Raw genomic sequence first — 22936 nt, 5'->3', positions numbered from 1 at the left:
GAAGGAGGCCTCGCTAGAAAGAGGAGAGTGGGTCAGAGTCAAACTGACCCAGTTGAGAAGGAAAGGGGACAGCAAATACAGCCAGCCCATGCAGGTAAAGGAGGAGTACGACAGGACAGCTTTGCTTAGCGATGGGAACGTCTGGTCCCAGGACCTCATGTCCAAATGCAACAAGATATTGCAGTGGGCCAATGAAGAAAGATCTAAGGCACCACAAGACCAAGCCCCACCCACAGACAAAGAGGTACAGCGAGGAGGAGAGGAAGACTCAGGAGCAGGAGTAAGCAGAACTGAGTTCGAGGATGGAGACAATCCCGTTGCAGGGGAACATCAGGAGGAAGATGGTGAGACTGTGAGGAGAGAGAGTCCCCAGGTAACTGGAGGGGGACTGGCGAACCAGGCGGAGGACAACCTAGGGAATGCCTCCTCTACTCCGGTAAGACGTACACGGGCAGGCAGAGCAATTGTGAAGCCTACCAAATACAGAGACTACGAACTGGGTGATGGGAGATAATGGTGATCTGATAAACAGACTTTAAGTTTTTTTATTGTTATATAAAGAAGGGAGATATGTAGCGTCGCGCTCTAGTTGGCGCGCACGACGCGATGACGTGGCACGAGGCGGCCATTTTAGGTCGCACTCGGGAAAAGTAAATTGAGAGCTCCGGATGTTCCCGCTGCTCTCTTGCTGTTAATTATAATAAATAACCTACCAAACTTCCTCTGTCTCCAGCGCTTCTTTTGGGGAAGTTTGGTACATCACATAAATATGTAATATATTTTTGTCCAACCCTAATCGAATCAACTTTCCTTAAAATGTAATCTTGAGTGAATCTGCAACTTGAGTACATGTAGCTCTATCCTTATCTGAACTTAGCGTTTATCTGTTTGTATCTTTACTGTGATCCATGTACTCTGAAGTCCTTATGTGTTCTATTGTGAAGCGCTCGGACACCTTCGGGCAAAGTCCGCGCTATATTAAAAAATAAATACAAATAAATAAGACGACACCGTACTTCTGGTGCAAAAAACACCCTTCACCCTGAGTTATTATCGCCCCCGGAGACCACTTACGCGGTCACATGAGATCTCTAACTTGATTTAGACCCGTGCGTTTTGGCATTCTCCCAGGGATTGACTCCTCGGGCGCTCCAGCGAGTGGTCAGGGTAGTAAGCGCTATATAAATCCAATGACAATTACATCTCTTGACCCCTGTCTGCTAAGACACTGTAACTCCGGTTGGCCCGTTTCCGGGTTCCCTCCTGCGGGAGTGCGCTCCGTTGCGCAGCTGTCATTGAGTACGTCACTCTGACCAGTGTCTCTATCTCTGCGCTTGCGCCATGAACCCAAAGAGGTCTACTTCCTGTAGCTCGTGCACACAAAAGTGTGAGCAGAGTGTTATGTGGCTTTTGTCTTTGTACTTATCGGACAATGACCTGTAACCTGGAAAATACAAGCAGCCGAGAAATGTTGCGACAGGATTCAGATAAGGTGCGTGGTGACTTCGCAGGGGTGCTGGTCATTTCTGTCTTTGTGATCAATAATTTGAATACGTGTGTTTTTATGTGCACAAATGCAAATGCTGCTCACCCTTGTGTGTCCCAGGGCCTCATGACTTCTTTTTTCTACAGCGCCGAGACGCCTGTCTTGAGGTGAACGTGCACTATTGATAGATAGGCTTTCTGTGGTCATTATGATAGTACTTGGAGTGGATGAAGGAGAGTAGCAGTGGACATACCCTGCAAAACATTTAAGAGATGTAGATTGACATAGTTTGGGCTGTTTATATTTAGGGGATCTGTTAATTACCTTTTTGGTTTAGCTGTAAGAACGCTAAATAAGAATCAAACTCTTAAAAATAGTTATATACTAAGCAAAATAAATGAGCACCGATTTAGTTAAACGTGTGGCCCAATTAAAAAATCATAAGCGAACAATAGAATTAAAAGTAAATACGTTATAAGAAACGACATTTCTCTTTCTAGCGGTGCAATTTTGGACTAATCTTCCTTCTAGTAGTGATGACCAATTTCAACAAATTCAGGTGACCCCCGTTTCGCCAAGACTTCTTCTCACCAGCTAGTTTTCAGCATGGATCTGATGGCAGCAACTTGCTCTTGCCAGCGTAATCTTTCGTTGTGTACCGACCGCCAGCCGTCTTAAGTGGCCCCCTAGGGTGAAGACGTAATCCTACTTTTCACTTTACACAAAGCGACCCCTTAGGTTTATCAAATAGTCACAGTGCATTGTCGCCCCTCCCTGTCGCACAAATAACTCCTTTTCCAAAAAGTTGCCTTTTCAGCACATTTTGATTTGGTCTTAAAATTGCCCACTGCAGTGTTTGACGTTTTCGCCATATCGCTTGCTTGCCGGTGATTGCATCCTTGGTACTCGCAGGAAGGCAGTGTCTAAGGTTGCAGGACAGTTGCCCCACGGGTGCAAGGTAAAGAGGCCTGGCATTGGATGGCCTTGAAGAATTGTTGTTTACATGAAAACAAGCCCTCCCGCCTGATACATGGCCAAAACAGTGGTCGAAGTGGGGGGAAAAAAGTAGGGGAACTGTGGGCGGAGAATCAGAGGGCGGGAATAAACCGAAAATTGTATCAGTGGCAGAGTCGGAAGTGTGGCTATACATAGCAAAACATGTCAACTTTTAGTACGTTTGGCATTTCACTGACCAGTTACAGCTTATAGTGTTATTTAATTCAAACAATGGATAAACCTGTTTATTTGAGGTTTAATATATAAGTTGTTTACATTTAATACATTTACAATCTGGGACATGTTGCCAATCACAGAATGTTCCAAATACGTTTATAAGGGGAATTACAAGCCATTTGTGTCCGAGCCATGCAGTTTCTATCATCAGCACTTCTCCCTTTTCCTAACCATTTCTGAACATAAAATTCAGGTTTAAATTCTATGACAGGAGGCTCCACGATTTTTCAGAACATTATAGAAGACAGACGATTGATTGATATTCTGTTATGCAGTGGTGTGAGCACCTCATTCATTACACTAAAACACTGTTCACATTCAGCAGCGGAGGTACAAAAGGTGTCTATAATGTGCACTAATGGTTTCAGGCTTCTAGGGATGCAATTATTATTTTGTTTGTACTCTCTGAAACCAAGGATGTACTTCCTAGTATCAAATACATTCAACCTGCTACAAAGGTTTTGTAATTCTCCCTCACCATATAAGATGTCCACTGGATCTGGCCAATAAACTGGTTGTAGGAGTTTCATTTTATGTACCATCTCTTTGTATTCCATTTCGTCATTGTTTGTGGTTGTGCATCTAGAAAGATTTGATGCATTAGTCATTGTCATCCTTTTTCGCAGTTTATTTGCTAAGCTTCTAAAGAACTGTGCTCTATCGATGCTAACACAGCCTTTGTTCTGTTGCAGTCCTACACCAGGAAACTGCATCCGTCCATCAGCATTTAATGCAGTTGTAGCAAAGGGCACAGGAGAATCAGCCATTGATTCAAGCACTAAAACCTGCATCTGTATTGATCCGCCTCATATATAGTCATATCACGCCGCAGCAGCCTTCTGGATAGGTCACCCAGCTGGAACTTTGTGTTGTGCATGTACCACTTTGCAAGGTGCAAGCATGATGCAAGGCCCTTGTAGACATTCCCCTTAGTCCGGTGTGCATGCAAATCCTGCATTGCCAATCCCTGGTGAGTGGCATTAGTACTGCTGGAACAAGACAAATGGAGGCACCAATGGGTGAGGCGGACTGGCCTCAAGGGTCCTGTGACCTCAGTGGCAAAGTCACTGCTGCTCTAGGGTGTGCTGCTTTGTAGGCCTACCCGCAAGACTGGAGGTGACCTTCAGTATGGATTGTGGGGGACAGGGCTTCAAGGTTAACCAATACTGGCCACCGGTAAGGGTCCACCTGCTGGTGCTAAGAGACCAGGGTTTCTAAGGTCTAGTAGGGCCTTCTAAGGTCTAGTAAGGGAATGTGCTCCCACAGGAGAGTGGTCTGATGCACTAGTCATGAATGCTGAATCAGGTTTCCCAGTTCCGAATTCTGTGACTCTGGCCATAATGCCACATCCTATCCCCCCGAACACCCTTCTGCCCCACTGAGTGAAACTCGCACTGTCTTCAGCTACAACCCAATTCTGCCCCATTATAAACACCTGGATGTGACTCAATTCAAATTATGCACTGCCTATAAAAAAGTAACAACATTCTGGAAAAGGCAAACACTCATAGGGAATGCAGGATTAAGTAAAGCATGCGAAATATAAGCATGATCGACATGTTACCTTAACACTTTTACTCTCATTGTTCAGAAATGAATGAGTATTTTTTTTACTCAAACATTGAGGACATGAATACAGGGCTCCTCCTGTACACACGTGTTAAGCAGGACTCGGAAGAGAAAGGCCCTCTTCAAGAGAATCTGATCTGACTCACGGAAACCCACAAGGGCTCAGACAGCTTGCTGCATATGTATTCAAGTGTCCTGCAAAGGATACCTTTTGAATTGTCCTGCTTGGCCAACTCTTCTACTCACAAAAAAACGAGTGATATTGACAGTAAAAGGCAAAATTATATTTTCATTCGGGAAGTGAACAAAAAGCAGTAACTCACTGAGCTATGAACATAAAATATTGCTCTTTGATACCTCTGTACTTGTTGCTGACCGTTTGAGGACTTTGTTTGGACCCCTTCTAGCCGCTTTACGACTTGCGGAACCCGCTTCGCGGGTCCCGCTGCGCCCCAGAGTCACAGGGGAGCCGGTTTGCTGCTGCGGGGAAGGACCAGGGCTGCGAGCGTGCGGGGCAGGACTTCGAATCCCAGAAGCCCCTGCACACCGCGCCTCTCGTCACCTGGCCGCTCTCCCTGGCCACCACGCCCCGCCTGCAACCTTCAAAGGGCTTGTGAGGACCGTCCGTCGTGGGAGACCTCTGTACTTGTTGCTGACCGTTTGAGGACTTTGTTTGGACCCCTTCTAGCCGCTTTACGACTTGCGGAACCCGCTTCGCGGGTCCCGCTGCGCCCCAGAGTTACAGGGGAGCCGGTTTGCTGCTGCGGGGAAGGACCAGGGCTGCGAGCGTGCGGGGCAGGACTTCGAATCCCAGAAGCCCCTGCACACCGCGCCTCTCGTCACCTGGCCGCTCTCCCTGGCCACCACGCCCCGCCTGCAACCTTCAAAGGGCTTGTGAGGACCGTCCGTCGTGGGAGACCTCTGTACTTGTTGCTGACCGTTTGAGGACTTTGTTTGGACCCCTTCTAGCCGCTTTACGACTTGCGGAACCCGCTTCGCGGGTCCCGCTGCGCCCCAGAGTCACAGGGGAGCCGGTTTGCTGCTGCGGGGAAGGACCAGGGCTGCGAGCGTGCGGGGCAGGACTTCGAATCCCAGAAGCTCCTGCACACCGCGCCTCTCGTCACCTGGCCGCTCTCCCTGGCCACCACGCCCCGCCTGCAACCTTCAAAGGGCTTGTGAGGACCGTCCGTCGTGGGAGACCTCTGTACTTGTTGCTGACCGTTTGAGGACTTTGTTTGGACCCCTTCTAGCCGCTTTACGACTTGCGGAACCCGCTTCGCGGGTCCCGCTGCGCCCCAGAGTCACAGGGGAGCCGGTTTGCTGCTGCGGGGAAGGACCAGGGCTGCGAGCGTGCGGGGCAGGACTTCGAATCCCAGAAGCTCCTGCACACCGCGCCTCTCGTCACCTGGCCGCTCTCCCTGGCCACCACGCCCCGCCTGCAAATCTACGGACTACTCATTTAAGGGAGGGTCAGTACCCGCTAAGCGGGAGCGTGCGGGAGCGTCCCGGGAGAAGCCCGGGAGAAGGGCGGGACCGTCTGTGGCCGTCCGGGGCCGAAGGAGGCCGGGCCGGGCCACCGCTCTGACAAATGGACTAGAATTCATTCTTGGGTAAATTGTTGTCCTTCATATCTGTTACCCTTATTTTTATCGTCTTTTAAATATCTAACCCTATAGTCTGTTAAAGGATGTCTGCTTCTACCCCAAATATTCTACCTGATCATGTGAGTGTTTCTATACTCGGTCCTTTAGATAAATTCTTTACTAAAGCTACTAAAGACATTGACCGTGAATTGCTATTGGCAGAAAAAAGGGCCGAACTGCGCCTATCTGTAGAGGCAGTTAAAAGACAGGTTACTTCTGTCAATAAAGGTGTACTTTCTGCATCCATAGTAGAACAGGCGGATATAGATGCAGAACTTTTTAATACAGATAGTATCCCGTTAATTTTTCAGGAAAGTCTGCTACCCCTGGGGGATCAAGGTATGATGGTGACCATTTTGAGTGAATCGTCTGTGGTAACAACTGATAATCTTATAGATCTTAATACCCCGTTACCCCAGGAAATTGATACTCATTGTCACATTAATGTTAATGTTGTTCCACCCCCTCTGAAGATACAAACAGAGGTTGTTACCTTGCTTCCCTCTCCTCCCTCTCCTGAAACAACCAAGGCACACTATGGTCAGAAGCGTAAAAATGGTGTATCCTCTCCAGAAAGGAAAAGAAGGAGGAGGGGAAACAAAAACAAAAATAGGTCCCTTAACCTATGGAAACCCTCTGAGATGGCATCCCCAAGACCATTGTTGCCAGTAGATACGGGGGATATGGTATCGGAGGGAATAGAAACAACACAATTAAATGCAGTTGGGGAGGATAATAAAAGTTCCAATGTTGAGCTTCTGGAAGCACTCAAAAAAATGTTACAAGCCTTTGTCCTACCGCTTGTAGAAAGGTTAAAAATCTTAGAAAAAAAATTAGACTGTCTTCTTCCTCAACCTATACTCCCAGAGAAGGTAGCATTACCCGCTTCGGCTATCAGTCCTGGAGAACAAAATACCAGTAAACCTCCTAGCCAACATAATCCCCCTAACAAATTAAAGAAATTAGTTGTTGATAAAAACCCTTTATCTTTATCACATACGCAAGTAACCCCAGCACCAAACAAGCATTGGAAATGCAATAGGTCTCGCAGCATTAGAGTTAGTGCTTTTAGAATTGTTTATGGGTTTTTTTGTAAATCTTTAGCATTTTTGTTTCCTGTAGCCAATGCTAAAGAATTAAAAAAAAAAAACCATAAACATTTCTAAAAGCTCTAACTCAAATGCTCCGAGACCTATTCCACTGTGTGAGGGTGAGGGGTTGAGGGTGGGTGAGGGTGAGTGAGGGTGGGTGAGGGTGAGTGAGGGTGAGGGGTTGAGGGTGAGTGAGAGTGAGGGTGAGGGTGAGTGAGGGTGAGTAAGGGTGAGGGTGAGTGAGGGTGAGTGAGGGTGAGTGTGAGTGAGGGTGAGTGAGGGTGAGGGTGAGTGAGGGTGAGGGGTTGATGTTGAGGGTGAGGGTGAGTGAGGGGTTGAGGGTGGGTGAGGGTGAGTGAGGGTGAGGGGTTGAGGGTGAGTGAGGGGGTGAGGGTGAGGGGTTGAGGGTGAGTGAGGGTGAGGGTGAGTGAGGGTGATGGGTTGAGGGTGAGTGAGGGTGGGTGAGGGTGGGTGAGGGTGAGTGAGGGTGAGTGAGGGTGAGGGGTTGAGGGTGAGTGCAATTAGGTTAATGTCAGGTTGATTGCCCATTCAAATTATCACTGTCCTGTAACTCAGGATTGCTTTTAAAACCAGGGAATCCTGTCTGAGAAAAAAGCATGAAACATGCTATGCTTGGTATAACCCTGCTGGTCACAGGACAGGTTCCTGGGTCTTTCTCTGTCAGGGACAGGCCTCTGCCTCTGTGCACAGACTAGAATAATGTGACTCCAGGGGCAAAATAAAGGTCCGGGCCTTTTCACTGAGTCGGGCACTCGGGCAGGGGAACATGTTTATCATACAGGGAACATTCACGCCCCAACAGCCATGAAAGCCATTGGCTTTGTCAATGATTTCTTCCGCTACATGGCTGCCCTGCCAGTGCATGCAGTAAAACCTTGCTTGAAGAACAATCTTTCAGAGTCAGGTGTTGTGCCAAACCCATCAGCGATTTTTTGAGTTAATATTTTCTTTGCTCTACTGATCCAAGATTATAGAGGGCTGGAAGTGAGCAGCCAGGAATTATTATTATTATTATTATTCCTGACACTGTCGTCGGTGCTGGAGTGAGCATACGGGACATGGGGCACTCGCCAGGAGGCTTTAGGTCAGGGGGCTGTGTTGAGGGCTGGAGGGCAGCCCTCGGGCCCGCCAATCGTGAAAGCAGCCACGAAGTAAAATGTCACTGGCACAGCCATGTCTCAGAACTGCATGCCAAACCGAAAATCTTTCTTTAAAAAGAATGTTTTGGCGTAATTTAAAAATAAACAAAAGGTAAATAACCCCCTAGCCTCCCTTGAGAGGATCAGAATGTCTTAAACATTTTCGGATGCACTTTTTACCTCACTATTCTTCCTCCCGTTGTAGGCTCTACGCGGGAGGAGGGGGGTGGGCAGCCATCGCTTCCGAGGGCTCAAGGCCCCAGGCGGCCGCTGCAACTGGCGGCGACTGCAGAGGAGGCCGCTGTTTCTCTGTGATCGCATTAGGTTGTTATGGTAACGCGGGCTTTCTCCGTGATTGAAAGGAGCAGAGGTCACGGGAAGAGCTGGGTGATTAGAGGAGATGGAGGGCAGAAAGAAAGAAACCCGTGCCTGAGAACAGGTCTGGAATAGCAATGAAGGAGGGAGTCAACGATGGAGAAATGGAGCAAACAGCTATGGACGAAGGGAAGGAAATCCAGGGCAGGAGGAGAGTGTTATGGAAGTTAGTGAAAGATGGATAGAAGGAAGGAACGAAGGACAGAATTAAAAGAAGGGGGGGGAGGAACGAGACGAAGGCAAACAAGCAACAAGCCTTTCACCGTAACACGGCGGGCAGGGGAGGGGGCGGAGAGGGGAGAGGTGCGACACGGCAGGCAGGCAGGGGAGGAGAGTAGGAGGAGGAGGGGGGAGGAGAGTAGGGGAGGCACGGCCTAGCGGCAGGCAGGCAGGGGAGGAAAGGAGGAGGGGGGAGGAGAGTAGGGGAGGCACGGCCTAGCGGCCGTGCAATCAAGTAGTGAGGGGCGGAGCTGGGGGAGGCTGTGAGAGAGAGTAGGCGGCTGGGGGCATGTGCACGCGCATTTAAGCTCAATGCGCATGCGCATTGAGCTTAAATTTCTCGTGCACTGCAAGGAATCGCCACGATTCCTTGCAGTGTGGATAAAGAGCGGATAAGTGCCAATACTCTCGCCTTGCTCGATGCGCATGCGCATCGACAGGCGAGACCTAAAAACATGGAAAAAGGGAAAGTACCTGCTGTTGTTTTTAAAGCCTACAGAAAGTAATAAATCAACTAATTTAGAAACGTCGCATATTGGTAAGGCTAAATTACAATATAAAAACACGGTACAATTACCCCCAGATTCATATGGCTTTGTTATTGTTCTAACTGGAGTTCCAGTAGTTGGAGAGGAGGAAACTGAATCAAACAGAAGCTTAAAAAATAAAGTGATTCATTGGTTGTCCGTGAATAGACCACTACCTGCATATTTGAATGGGGACATTGTATTTGTTAGGAGGTGTCAATGGGTAGGCATACGTCCCAAGGATATAGATGGTGACTTGATCATAGTGAATTTTAAGGATCACAGGGTGGTATCCTATATAAATGATTGGTTTGTTGGTAGTAATGAGGGTGGAGTTTCTACACGTAGCCTGACATATTTTTACCCGGAAAATATGATGCTTCCATCGAAAAAAGAACGGCAGGGATATGGTTTACATTTTAACCATTATCAGAAACCACCCATAGAATATCCAGCCTTTGATTATACAAATAGAAATCCCAGATTCCACACCACAGCCAATTATCGAAATTCGTACTTTGATTCAAATAGTCAATACCGGATTGATCCGAGGGAGCTCTGGAATATTCCTTTGTCAAACATGTTTTACCCCTTGACTCCACTGAATCTGAACGATTGACTCCCTCTAACTAAATCAATACGGGGGGATAACATGGCTCCTTGTAGAGCTACAAATAAAAGTGAGGATTTGGAAAAGAGTAGTGATGACAAGGACACCTACATAAACGAGGCATATGAGGTCGCCGATCCGGGAACTAATATTATAGAAACTAAGGCAGGCCAATGTGCCCAAGATCCCTTCCCAGATAGATTGCTAGTGGGAAAAGAGGGTAATTGTGAAAAGGTTTCTAATACCCGTGAGAGGGTTAGTAATTTTCGTGTACTCTCTTGGAATATAGCGGGTTTTGCCCATAGGGGGGAAGATCCGGTATGGGTAGATTTTGTGGAGTCCTTTGATTTAGTTTGTTTTCAGGAGACCTGGAGTATAGTGGATTTGAGTTTGGATGGTTTCCAGGCTTTTAATACCCCAGCAATACCATCAAACTCAGGGCGAGCTAAGGGTGGACTTATGACAGCAATCCCTGTAAAACATAATTTAATAACCGTAAATCTTGTGGTGGAAAGACCTTGGTACCAATTATTTATTATTAAGAACCTTATTACAGAACCTGTTCTTCTTATTAATTGGTATTACAATATATTTGACCCAAATAAAACGGAAATTATTGATAATTTGTATGAAGAGATTGCTAAAGTAAGAAATAAAGCTTTCCCTCTCCTTATTATGTGGTTAGGTGATTTTAACTGCGAGCTGTGTAAATTTAGTGGGTCCAGAGCCTGTGGGATGATGGACTTAAATGACCACCCTATGGCCCATTTTTCTCATACAAAACAAGGCGAGGCCCTAAATAGTATTTTAGTAAACAATAATTTATCTATTCTTGATGCGAAGAATTTTATGGGTAACATGAATATGAATATGAACATACCCACTTTTCAGGGCATAAGGGGCAGAACTAGCACAATTGATTTTGCTATAGTATCCATGGGATTTTTTAGTTATCTAAATGATTTTAAAATTGAGGTAAACCCGGCTAGCGATCATAACCCCCTAACCCTGAGTTTGACTATTGCTGCTGACTCAAAAAGGTTTCAGGAACATCCAGTAGCATATAATAAGAATCAGGGTATTACTGTAAAATGGAATAAAGTAGCCGTGGGGGAACTGGAAAAGGATATCTTTAAAGAAAATGTGGCTCAGATAGACATATGTCTATCATCTGATCCCGACCCAGTTCATATAATTAGGAGCTTCGAGAAGCTAATGGAAAATGTAGCTACACATTTACTAGTAAAGGTAGGGGGGAAGAATCAAGATCATGGGCCCAAATGGTTTAACGCAGAATGTTCTGCAGCTCAAACTACCTTAGCTAAAGCACTGCGTAAAAAACCCAGAGATGGAAACATGGTAATACTAGCAAGGAAACAATATAGGCAGGCAATTAAAAAAAGGAAAAATGAATTGAAAACTAAAGCATGGGAAGATTTAGATAAGGCATCTGACTTAAGGGATAACAGACTCTTTTGGGAAGTTATAAATAGGCCCTTTTTAAAATCTGGGGAGGAAAATACTATTCGAGTTCACCTATCAGAGGGAACTTGGGTAACTCATTATAACAAAATTTTCAATCCCAAAGAGAAATTATATACTGCTGCCCTGGAGGAGGATGATTCCCGTTATGTTAATATGGACTCAGCTAAGAAGTTCAGCGAATCGATAACGCTTGCCGAAGTAAAGTTAACTTTGACTTTGGGGGCAGCTTCAAAGGCCCCAGGCCCTGATTCAGTACCTCTAGATCTTTTTAAATCTAATCAAGAGTTTTGGTCTCCTCTACTGATGAATGTATTTAAGGCAATAATAACTGGCCCCATTCCGACCTCATGGAAAGAGGCCGTTTTGGTCCCAATTTTTAAAAAAGGCGACAAGTATGATCCAAGATGCTATAGGCCAATATCGCTAATAGACTCAACATGTAAGTTGATGGATCGGGTGATATTGGCACGGTTGGAAACATGGGCTGAGTCATCAGGGGTAATTGTAGAATCGCAATATGGTTTTAGGAAAGGGAAAGGAACCACCGAGCAGTGTTTGAACCTTGCTTTGATTATGGGCAAGTACATGGGTGCCAAGAATGGTTCTATACACTTGGCATTCATGGACTTGTCCAGCGCCTTTGATACAGTGTGCAGGGAAAAATTATGGCGTATGATGGACTCCATGGGTTTTGAAGAACCACTGGTTACCCTGCTCCGCAGGCTACACACTGCTACAACGGTCAGGGTCAGATATGGCCGTGGTGGAGAAAAATCACAACCAATTTTATCTACTGAAGGCGTCCGACAAGGATGTATTTTAGCACCTTTCTTATTCTTGGTTTACACAAATGGCTTGGAGGGCTTTTTGTTAGAAACATCTGCTGATTTTCCAAAGATAAACGGAAAAAGAATCCCAATGTTGTCTTATGCTGATGACACTGTTTTAATGGCACTTACCCCTAACAGCATGCAGATTTCTCTGAATGCTTTTGATACTTTCATGGGCAATTTAGAATTAGGTGTTAATTTTACTAAATCTTTTGCCATGACTTGCGGTCCAAAAAATGTTAAAATACGGAAATATACGGTAAAGAATGCTACCATTGAGAAAGTGGATAACTTCTGTTATTTGGGTAACCTCTTTAATAAAAAACTGAGTTGGGAACCATTGCTGACAGCACGGGTTCAGAAGGTTGCACAATTAACCGAAGCTCTTTTCCGCTTTTCTAGTAAATTAGGCCAGCGGCGTGTAGCAGAAATTATATCATTATATAAGGCCAAGTGTGTTTCCGTTTTGACCTATGGTTCAGGGGTGTGGGGTTCGGATAAATGTGAAAAAATACAAATTGTGGAAAATAAGTTTGTTAAGCGTTTGTTATCTGTCCCAATGGGTACATCTAATATTTTCTGCCATGGAGAAGTTGGTATCGAGTTTATAAGTGACATCATTCACGTTGCCCCTCTAATATTATGGGCAAAGGTTTGGCAATCTGAAGACCTGAAACTAACAAAAGATATCATCCAAGATTGTCTTAAACTTGATTATTATACCCAAATCCCGTGGCTAAGATACGTTAGAGAGACTTTTTTTAACATTGGCCTAGGTAAAATGTTTACAAACCCGGAACTACTTGGTAGGGATGCCAAGGAGATTATTAAAAACGCTTTTAAAACTAGTTTGGGTTCTTTTAGGACAAATGACCATGCACTGAGCGCACGGGGAAAGCCAGTTTGCCAGTTTTATTTGTCATATATTATGAACACGCAATGGCGTTTCTATCTAACAAGATTTCGCCTTGGTACCCTACATTTTTTGTTCGCTTTCCCAAAGCAGGGGGGCTGGTGGGAAAAGTTACCCCGCTGCCCCTGTAACAATAGGGTTTCACAGAATACTCTCCACCTTTTGTTTTTCTGTACCTTGTATAAAGTACCAAGAAACACTTTCCTTAAACCTTTATTGGCATCATTTCAAACACGTTATTATAAAGAAGCGTATGATTGTTTGTTATCCCTGTCAACTGCACATATTTGTAATGCCGTCTTAAATTTTATCAGATCAGCTCTGGTGATTCGAAATAGATATTGATGGCATTTGGTTTTAAGAAAAAGTATGTAAACATGTACAATGTCTGATTAATTTTATTGTTTTTTTAAAATTTGTTATGTATACTTTTATGGTTTCTATATGAAATCGAAATAAAGTTTTTTTGAAATGAAAATGATATGCATGGTACACGTTCTTCGCAGAAGGCGTATTAACCCTGTGCGCTACATTAGATAAGTCAAAACTAAAAACTTCCAACAAACAAAACTCCAATCTCTCTCCAGCAGGAAGATAAACAATCTTAAGACTTTTATTGTTGCAGAAAAACGACTGGGTTTATAAGAAACTCTGCAGTGATTTGTGTGTTTTTAAAAGTGAGTCATTATGCTGCACGACTAGTGGCCCGCAGATCTCAGTGGTGAGTGATTAACTCATGGAACCACCCTGCTGAATATCCGCACCTGCAGCCACCTGCTTAAATTAAGCACTGGCAGCAGGCTTCATCATGAACTGAGCAGGGACAGCACAGTCACTTTACTGGCTGGCTTGAGCGCAGATGCTCAGGTGCGAAACACTATGGACCATGCCTCGTGATCTGCACAAGTAGCATGTTGTTTTGCTGGTATGCTGGGAATCGTTGTACCAATAGTTAGACCCTCCGTCAGGCAGAAAAATAAAATGTTATGTTTAGTTGATTTATCAGTGCAAATGTGGATTTGTAACTGGTCATCAGTGCAACTATCGCTGTAAAATGTTGTCAAAACCTGTACTAAATTTTCCAGCAGGTTAATTACACATGTTTTGGCACTTGACCTGGTTCTCAATAAAGCTCCACCCCTGTGCCTCTCTCTACCTGAGTAAATGTGCTCTTCCGTATTTGTGCAACCTTTGTGGTAGGGTGTGCCATGCATGGCTTCCACCTTGTAACCAACACAATGCGGACTGAAATAGCTAGCAGGCACTATGGACAGTATTTCTAAGGTGCCAACATACATCAGTGAATTAATACTCGTCATTGGCGTCTCATGTGTATGGATCACGCTGACAAAACCAATTAATCCTTCCCAGGTTGGTAAATTTGAGTATCACTAAATTGGATACATCATGCTTAGAAATGGAAGAAGTGCTATAAAGCGCTTTGCAACTAATATTGATGTGTACACAAGTCAAGTTGAACTGATGTTGCAATTTACCAACAAACCACAGGCTGGTGCTGCAACGCTGGCTTTGCAATAGCACAGCTCACATGCTTAGAAACTGATTCTTTTTCATCTTTACATTATTTTGTCAGCCCTTGTTTGTCTGACACCTTGCTTCAGAGTGAACGTGGGTGCTACTGAGGGGCAACTCTAGAAGTAGCCATAATCAACATATGTTGGTGCACTACAAGACTGAAGCTGGGGAACCAGGTTCGGGTCTGGCAGGAGGCTCAAGCATCCTTTTGATTCTGGGCAAATCACTTAGTCAACTCATGCCTAAAAAAGCAAGTATTTGTAATGCAATAGGCCTCACATTACTGAAAGTTTGAGCTTTTGGCGTGCCTTATTAGTTGCAACGCCAATAGGTCAAACATTCAGTAATGCGTGACCTATTGCATTGCAAATGCTTGTTTTAAAAGACAACATCCCTAAACACAAAGGAGTGGTACACATTTAAAAAAAATAACATAAAAAAATAGCAGATAAGACAGTCGACATTTTCAAGTTATTTAAAAACAAATGCTCCAGGTGTTTCATTTTCCCAACTAACTTGATGTTAGTGGAGTTCAGAGGCAGTCCAGGCCCCAGTGCAGAGAAAAGAGCAGAGCTGCTAAGGAGGGGCTGGCGACCTCTGGGCAGGCATGGAGAACAACTTCCAGGAGAGGCTGGTGGGGCTGGGTCAGCTGAGGGCCTCTTGTACAGCAGCCTCCCGCCTCCTATTTTTAAGTTCTGGCTGGGTGGAGAGCTCATTTACAGCAAGCCACGCAGTCCTCGGTGAAGCCCTTTTCTTTAGGTCTCTCGTGGCATTGCAGCGCAAAACGCTGTCGCTGTGCGTTAGATTTTGTAGGAGAGTAGATTTGAGAAGGGGACTTGAAGCCCTGCCCCTCATTTTAATTGGCTGGCATCACCGTTTGTGCTAAATGGTGGCCTGCCATTGGAAATTAGGGGTTTTTGTTGACGCCCTTTGGCCTCCAATTCGGACCGGGTTGCCTGCTTTGCTGCTGTCGGAAAGGACTTTCTTATCTTTAAGGGGCCATGTGTTTCTAAATAGAAACACATTGCCCCATAAAGACAAGAGCTCGATGCTTGTTTTCTTAACCATGGTGGTTTGGAATAATGAGCCGGAAGGTTATGATAGGTCGTTACTTGGGAAGATGAGAGGCTGTGCGTTGTAACTAACTTGTAACACTGAACAAAACTGTTGAGTATTAGAGAAACCACGAAGTAGATTGTCGTTTTACAGTGCATGTATTTCCACAGTGATGCATGACGCCGCGTTGCTTTAGATGACTCGTATGTTGTAGGTTAGGTGTCCCCTCACATTTAGCAACACCCCCCTTATGACCTACGCAGAATAACACGAAACCCTAATGTATTTCTACACAGAAACCTACATGCACCACTGCGTGCAGAACGCCCCCATTTGTCACCCATGTACATTCACATATACATACAGTTCCACATAAAGCTTAAGGGGTATTCCAGAGATGATTTTAAGATGGACAGAAGGCTGTATGGATGAATAGATGTAGGTTTCATGTACACTTTAATGGCTTCCCCCATGATTACTGGCAAATCTGAACTTCCGTTTAAGATTACTTTGTTAGGTGTGGTGAATCGGAGTGTCCAATGGATTACTGAGTGATGTGAACTTTAGAAAAAGAAAATAACTCCGTTGTTTTTTAAAATGTTGCCCGTGTCCTCCTGTTTCAGTAAGGACTCACTACCAAGCAATATGTAATCTGGAAAGTTTGAAACTGGTCCTTGAGCAAGAGGAATGGTTTACAAAGATTGGGACAAGGAAGACTTGGACTAATGCAGATTTTCATTCCTGCATTGGGGCGCTGGTACATTTAATACTCCACTGAGCCCATTCCCTGAGGAACTCTCATTCAAAGCAAAGAATGAGTAGAATATCAATGCCCATTCCGTCCTTGGCCTCTTATAGTAGAAATCCCGTGCACAGCGTGATCGAAGGCTTTGCTGCTAGCTGACATTTCAGGGACCCCAATAGATTTCCCTGGGCTCCAGGCTGCAAAGGAAATAGACTGGTGCCTCATAACTCCTCCATCAAATCTTACATAAAGTAAACATTTGCGTTGGACAGTCCTGTCAGAGAATGGAATGGTTGTTGGTGAGTTCCTCTCTGCCTACCCTCCTGGTTAACACACAACTGAAAACATATGGCTTGGAATACTAATGGCTTCACCACCATATAAACAAGTAAATTACCCACAGCAAGCGTAAACAAGCATTTGCAATGCAATAGGTCTTGCATTTACGGAGTTTAAGCCTTTGGCATTGTAAATGACAATGCTTTTGAGAGACCTGTTGCATTGCAAATGCTTGTTTTTTCCTGGTGGCGACCGTCAGTCTGCGTGAGCCCGAAAAGAAAGGGCAGAGGAGGTCAAAGGCGGGGATGCCAAAGTATCCTGATGTGACCATTGTATTGGTCACAGTGGGTGCAGGCATGTAGTGGCCCCACTAAATGAGGCGTGAATCACTGCAGCAGCAGGGCCATCAGAGGTAGCAGATTTCATGCTAACCGAAGACTGATGGCCCTTTCGGTGTTGTTTTGCAGGCCCCTAGTCACAGAGGGGAAGGGGGAAGAAGTTGTGGGCACTGTAGAGACCTTCCTTGATGTGCACCACACAGACTGAAAGATAAAGTTGCAATTTTAAACGTAGGGCTATTCCTGCAGTCCCGGGATGCGTTTTTAAAACCGAGAAGTAGGGTAACGGACTGAAATAATTTTTTTAAGAAGGGGCACGCTGTGCCCTTCCGATCCTGCCCACTTCTAACACTGGGGCAAAATACATAGCACACCAAAACCGCTGTAGCCAGACACTCATGTTCCATTTCCCAATGTTTTCTCCCTTCCTTTTGCTTTTAGGCATTGTTGGACTATTTGCGGTCTTTGAGATACCCTACATCCTGCTGCGGTGGGGAGACTATTGAACAATGTGTGGTCAGCAATGACAGTGGAAGTCTGCTTGGTGTTACTTCTTGCAGCTTGGAGGAAGGAGAAGCTCTAACTGTCCTTGGCTGTAGGTCGCCCTCATAGATCTGCCCCATAGACTCTCGGGGGGCCTGGGCAAAGGGCTGGAATAGGCATGGATAAGATGCAGGCCCCTGCTGCACAGTGAACAATTGATAGATACGCTAGACCTCCAAGGACACCCAACGATGCTGTGGCGAGTAACAACGTGGGCTCCCTGGCACTGGAAGATCTCATTGAGGCTACGGGGGCGTGTCCAGGTGTTGTTTTTACGCCAGAATCTGTGTAAATTGGCAGAGCCGACTATGTAGGAAACCAGGGTCTCCGCAGTTAAGGATGATGTTGCTAGTCGTAAAAAGAAAGCAGACTGCAACACCCTGAGCAGAGACCCGAAGACGCGGAGGCAGATCCAGGAGAAACAACCTTCACCTGGTCTGGTTTCCAGAGGGTCCTGAGGGCAGCAAACCTGAACAATATTTTGCCACTTGGGTAAAATCCTGGTTTCCCAAACGAGCATTATCACTGTGTTTTGTAGTGGAGCAGGCGGACCACACTCTGGCAGCCAAATCTCCAACTAGGATACCCACACTCCCCATCATCATGCGGCTCCTAAATTATGTGGATAGAGATACTATCCTCTACACTGATTGGCAAAAGAAAGACCTCCTGTGTGAATCAGCCACGGATCTTTTTACCGGACTATACTATCATAGTCCAACAACAGTGTAAAACCCTTGTTGGAGTTAAGCAAAAATTGAGGGCGATGCAAGTACCCTACATACTGTTGTTCCCGGCCAAGTTGAAGGTTCTGTTCGGGGGAGTGTTATCACCGTTTTTTTAGGTCTCGCGCCTGCGATTGCAGGGCGAAGCCCTGCTGTTGCAAAGCGAGTCTATTGTGATCGTTTCAGTCGTTTCAGCTTTCAAGGACTACCAAGAGGAGACAAGAGACTGGCACGCGCACGCATCCTGCCGGAATCGGATCAGGTCGCGCGTGTGAACACGCGCTCCGATTCCGGCAGGCTGCACACACACACACACACACACACACGCACACGCACGCGCGCACACACACACACGCACACGCACACACACGCGCACACCCACACACACACACACACACACACACACACACACACACACACACACACACACACACACACACACACACACACACACACCCCCCCCCCCCCCCCCCCCCCCCCCCACCACCACCACCACTCACCGGGCTCTTTCTTGTACAGGCTCCGAAAATGCGGGGCTCCCTCAGCTCACGGGAGCCAGACACTGCCGCGCGCTCCCAGGCAAAGTTGGCAGCACGCATGCGCAGTGCGTAAGGACTGCGAGTGTGTGCGCTTTTGCTTCGGCTAAACCCGTGCTGGGCGTCCACACTGACAAATCATGATTCGAGACTTTTCACAGCACACCGTTTTATCAGTACAAGGATGAGATACTTTCGGGAAAACTGAAACTGACATTTAAAAACACACTGAGCCTGTCACAAACAGTGGAGGGTGATCAGTAATATGATGAGGGACTATCGAGATAAACCACTAAACTAACTTGGGGACACGATCTGTAGCAGATCGTGAATTGTGAGACATGTCAATGAGCTTTGTCCAACCCACGGGTCAGGAGAGGGGCAAAACAGCTAATAATGGCGTAAAAATACAGGGGGAAACAGGCCCCTTTTGACTGATGGGCCTGTCATCGGTATCTCTTTTTCAGCTTCTCCTCCTTCCACATATTGCCACCCAGCATGACATCCTCTCTCCGCTGTCCCATGCAGTGCCAGCAGGCAATCCTCCGATTACAAAAGCTCTGAACAGTTACGCATAGGTTAAATACTGTACATAACCGGGTGCTTCTGGTAAGACACTTTTAAGGTTACGCTGTTCCTCCTGGAGCCCCTGCGATTATTCGGTCTAGTCTTCTGATGGTACTAGCAATACGATTACTAGCAATCATTTATTTATACAGCTTCACTGCCAACTTTGCTTAGCATAAGCAACAGCTAACCATTCACAAACAAGGTTTATATACCAATTGCAAATAAAAAATAAAATAATGCAAAGCATTGTCATTTACAATGCCAGTAACTCAAACTTTATTGCTGCGAGACCTATTGCATTGTAAATGCTTGTTTTATACCCCCAAGGCTGCATGGGGGTTGATTGAGGAGAGAGCGCCACTTTCACTGCATAAGCCCACGTTCTTTGATCAGCGCCCGGAGGGGAAGGACTGGTCACAGGCCAGATCAGCAGCATCTGGCCCTAAGAGGTGGTTGTTGCTGGTCAACACTGAAAACAAACATTGCAGAGACACTTGGCACTGCTTCTTCTTCTGATGCAAGTGATGGGACTGGCCTGAACATGATGATGTAGGCTCACCTTTGATAGATGGTGTGGTGTGGTTAGAGGAACTGGAAGCTTGACATGCTGATGGCCCTTTATGGCACACATATCCTGAATAAAAGACATTGTACAGGGGTATTGTATTTCTCACTCGCTGCATTTAGCTGCTGCCCACCAATGACTTACTGTTTTTCACCTGTGCACAGTGGCATTACATGAGCTCAAGCCACTTGCCAGTTAGTTTATAAGTTCTTATTAACTGGGCAACAGATACTTCAGTTCTCAAAGTGTGGGGTGGGGGATATTGGGAAATGTTGGTGGTTGTGTTCAACTGTTATCATGCAACTCACCTTTTTGTTGCAATTTTTGATTAATCATTGTACGTCAGTACATTTATCAGTTGAGATATCCCAAAGGGTTTATAAGGTGGTACCCTGGAATGTAAATTGGGTAAATAAGAAGGTAAAGAGGAGGGGGCGGTCTTGGTGCATGCCAAGAAGAGGGCCCGCCTATATTATTGTTAGAGGAAACACACCTAATGGACACAAAGTGCCAGTTCCTGGGTAGCCTCAGCTACACTGGGGTTTTCCACTCTGGGTATACCGGGGATTCTGGGAGGTGGCAATACTACTTCACATGTCTTTCCCCTTCGATTTGAAGGCCGCGACCTATGCCCCCCTGGGTCAGAGGGTGTTGATCACAAGGTTCTTGTTAGGGAAACCATGGTCTGGAATTGGCTGCGTTACTGCAAAAGACCCAACCAGGAGTATTGCTGCTGGGTGGAGATTTATACTCCGTTGTCGACTTTACGTTGGAGACTACTAGCTCCTTTTGCCATGTGAGGTAGACAGCTTCAAGAGATGGGCACAGTTACTGGGCCTAGGTAATTTGTGGAGGCTTATGCAGCCTAGGATAACGCGTACACATATTACTCATATAGACACCATACCAAATACAAGTCTGGACTATTTCCTTGCCTCAACTGGATAGCTACCTGAGGTCACAGATTCCAGACTCTTCCCTAGAGGCTTATCGGATCACTCGCCTACTAAGATGGTCATGTGGTGCCTCAAGAGTGAAAACTGGACAAATACCTGGCTCCTAGCAGAGGAAGAATATCAAGAAATGGTCAGAGTTAATTGTTAAATTCTCCTCCTCTGAGGTCATGGTATGGTAGTCACTGTAAACAATCATAAGAGGAGATATTTTCTCCTATGACACAAAACGTAAAATAGAAAAAATCAGAGAATACACCATCTTTGACTGATAAATTGCAGACTTGGAAGAGAACGATGCCCGGGCACCTGGGGCACCGGTATCTCTAACCTTAGAAATCACTAAAGAGGCCCTGAAACTATATTAAGGGAATGTGCTAAAATGTCTATTCTGGTCTCCAGTGAGCAATATCTGAAGCTGGAGACAAGGTGGGCAAGCTAATATATTGGTTTGGCAATTAGGAGATTGAAGCTAGATACGCCCCTCACATCCTTGACTCAAAGCGGGGCCCAGTGACTGATTCCCAGGGGATTGTAAATGCTTTGGCTAAATATAACACAAAGTTAAATGCAAAAAGGGATACGATTCCCTAGACTCTAGACAGACCCATTTTCAAGGATCTCCCCTTGCTGCCGCCCGAGGACAGTATCTCAATCGATTTTGAGTAGTCATTAGACTCCTCTTTCAATTGATTTCCAGAAGATGTTAGTCTCTATTAAATCGTTTTTTGTTGTACGGGGTTTCTGAGGAAATTAATATTGGCCCAATGTTTAGGGCATATATAAGAGTCATGTAGGAGTCCCCGTGGGCGGCGGTTAGTGTGAATGGGGTGCTGTTGCCTCCTTTCTGATACAAGGAGGCACAAGGCAGTACTGACCTCCTCTCCGCTTCTGTTTGTTCCAGAGATGGGAGCCATTGGCAGAATGGGTGCAACGCTCAGGTATGGGGCTTGCACCTGTATCCGTACCACGAAGATCTCATCAGCCTATATGCATATGATGCACTGTTGTACGTAAAGCGCCCTGATCACTCGATTCCTCCCACCTTGTGCACATTTTCAAAATATATGAAAAAGAATATGGCCCCTGTTAACTGGGACAAATCGGAGATCTTCCCAAAAACTGTCTTGCCAAGTACTATGGGTTTTGACAGAAACAGCCATCTAAAGAGCATCCCCAACTTTAAATATTTCGATTTATATGTTTCCCTAGATCAGACGAGGTGTTGGGAGTTTAACACTGTTCCCATGTTGTCCCAACTAAAAGCACAATTTGGGGTTTTGGGTGGACTGCTATTTTCATTGATGGGCTGTGCTGCCCTATTTGAAATGATTGCTTTACCCGAACTGTTGAATGTTCTCCAACAATACCCATACTCTCTCCCAGGGGATTTCTTCACCTCACTGTAATTTACTATCACAAATTACATATGAGCAGGAAGGACACAGAGGGTATTGTTTAACAAATGTATGTAGTCACCATATGACAAGGGATTGTGGTTTGCTGACATTAGATGTTACAATCAGGCAGCGCAATTATTTCCTAGAAAAGACTGGTGGTTTGCAGACAGGGCAACTTCCACAATATGTCTGGAGGTTGAGTTCGAAAGAGCCCCGCTACTCCTGTCACGGTTCTAAGTTACAAAGTAAACAAAGACCTGCCCCTGGCCACCAGGAACACTTTAGATTGCACTCTGGGCTATTAAATGGTATAGCCGGACTACGAAAGTGACCCCATCTCCCATGGCACGTGATGTGGCTACCTAAGGTCTCCCAGTGGCAGGGCTTCTTGGGCTGGGATATTATTGGAATTTCTAGGGTAAGGGATATCTGGGGGCCTCGCACATTAAATCATTTGGTCAACTGGAGGTGGGGTGCCCAGGTTTTTTAGTTACCTCCAGATAGGACATGCCCTTTATATTTTGAAAGAGTGATTAAAAGAGATCCCGT

At 45.7% G+C, this 22936-nt stretch overlaps 1 protein-coding gene across 2 annotated transcripts in view; it reads left to right on the top strand.

Annotated features, from left to right (window-relative positions):
- The first annotated feature begins 1335 nt into the window (after window positions 1–1335).
- Window positions 1336–22936, top strand: part of LOC144781658 (uncharacterized) — a 93428-nt gene continuing 71827 nt past the window's right edge. For both annotated transcript variants that reach the window (XM_078660624.1, XM_078660623.1), the window contains exon 1: window positions 1336–1492. In XM_078660624.1, coding sequence (XP_078516750.1) covers window positions 1433–1492 — 60 coding nt within the window. In that variant the 5' untranslated portion in view covers window positions 1336–1432. The remainder of the gene's footprint in view (window positions 1493–22936) is intronic.

This window comes from Lissotriton helveticus, chromosome 9 (assembly GCF_964261635.1).
Source record: "Lissotriton helveticus chromosome 9, aLisHel1.1, whole genome shotgun sequence".
Classification (NCBI taxonomy): domain Eukaryota; kingdom Metazoa; phylum Chordata; class Amphibia; order Caudata; family Salamandridae; genus Lissotriton; species Lissotriton helveticus.
The sequence above is the reverse complement of the archived record's forward strand: the minus strand, read 5'-3'. Positions and strand labels throughout refer to the sequence as shown.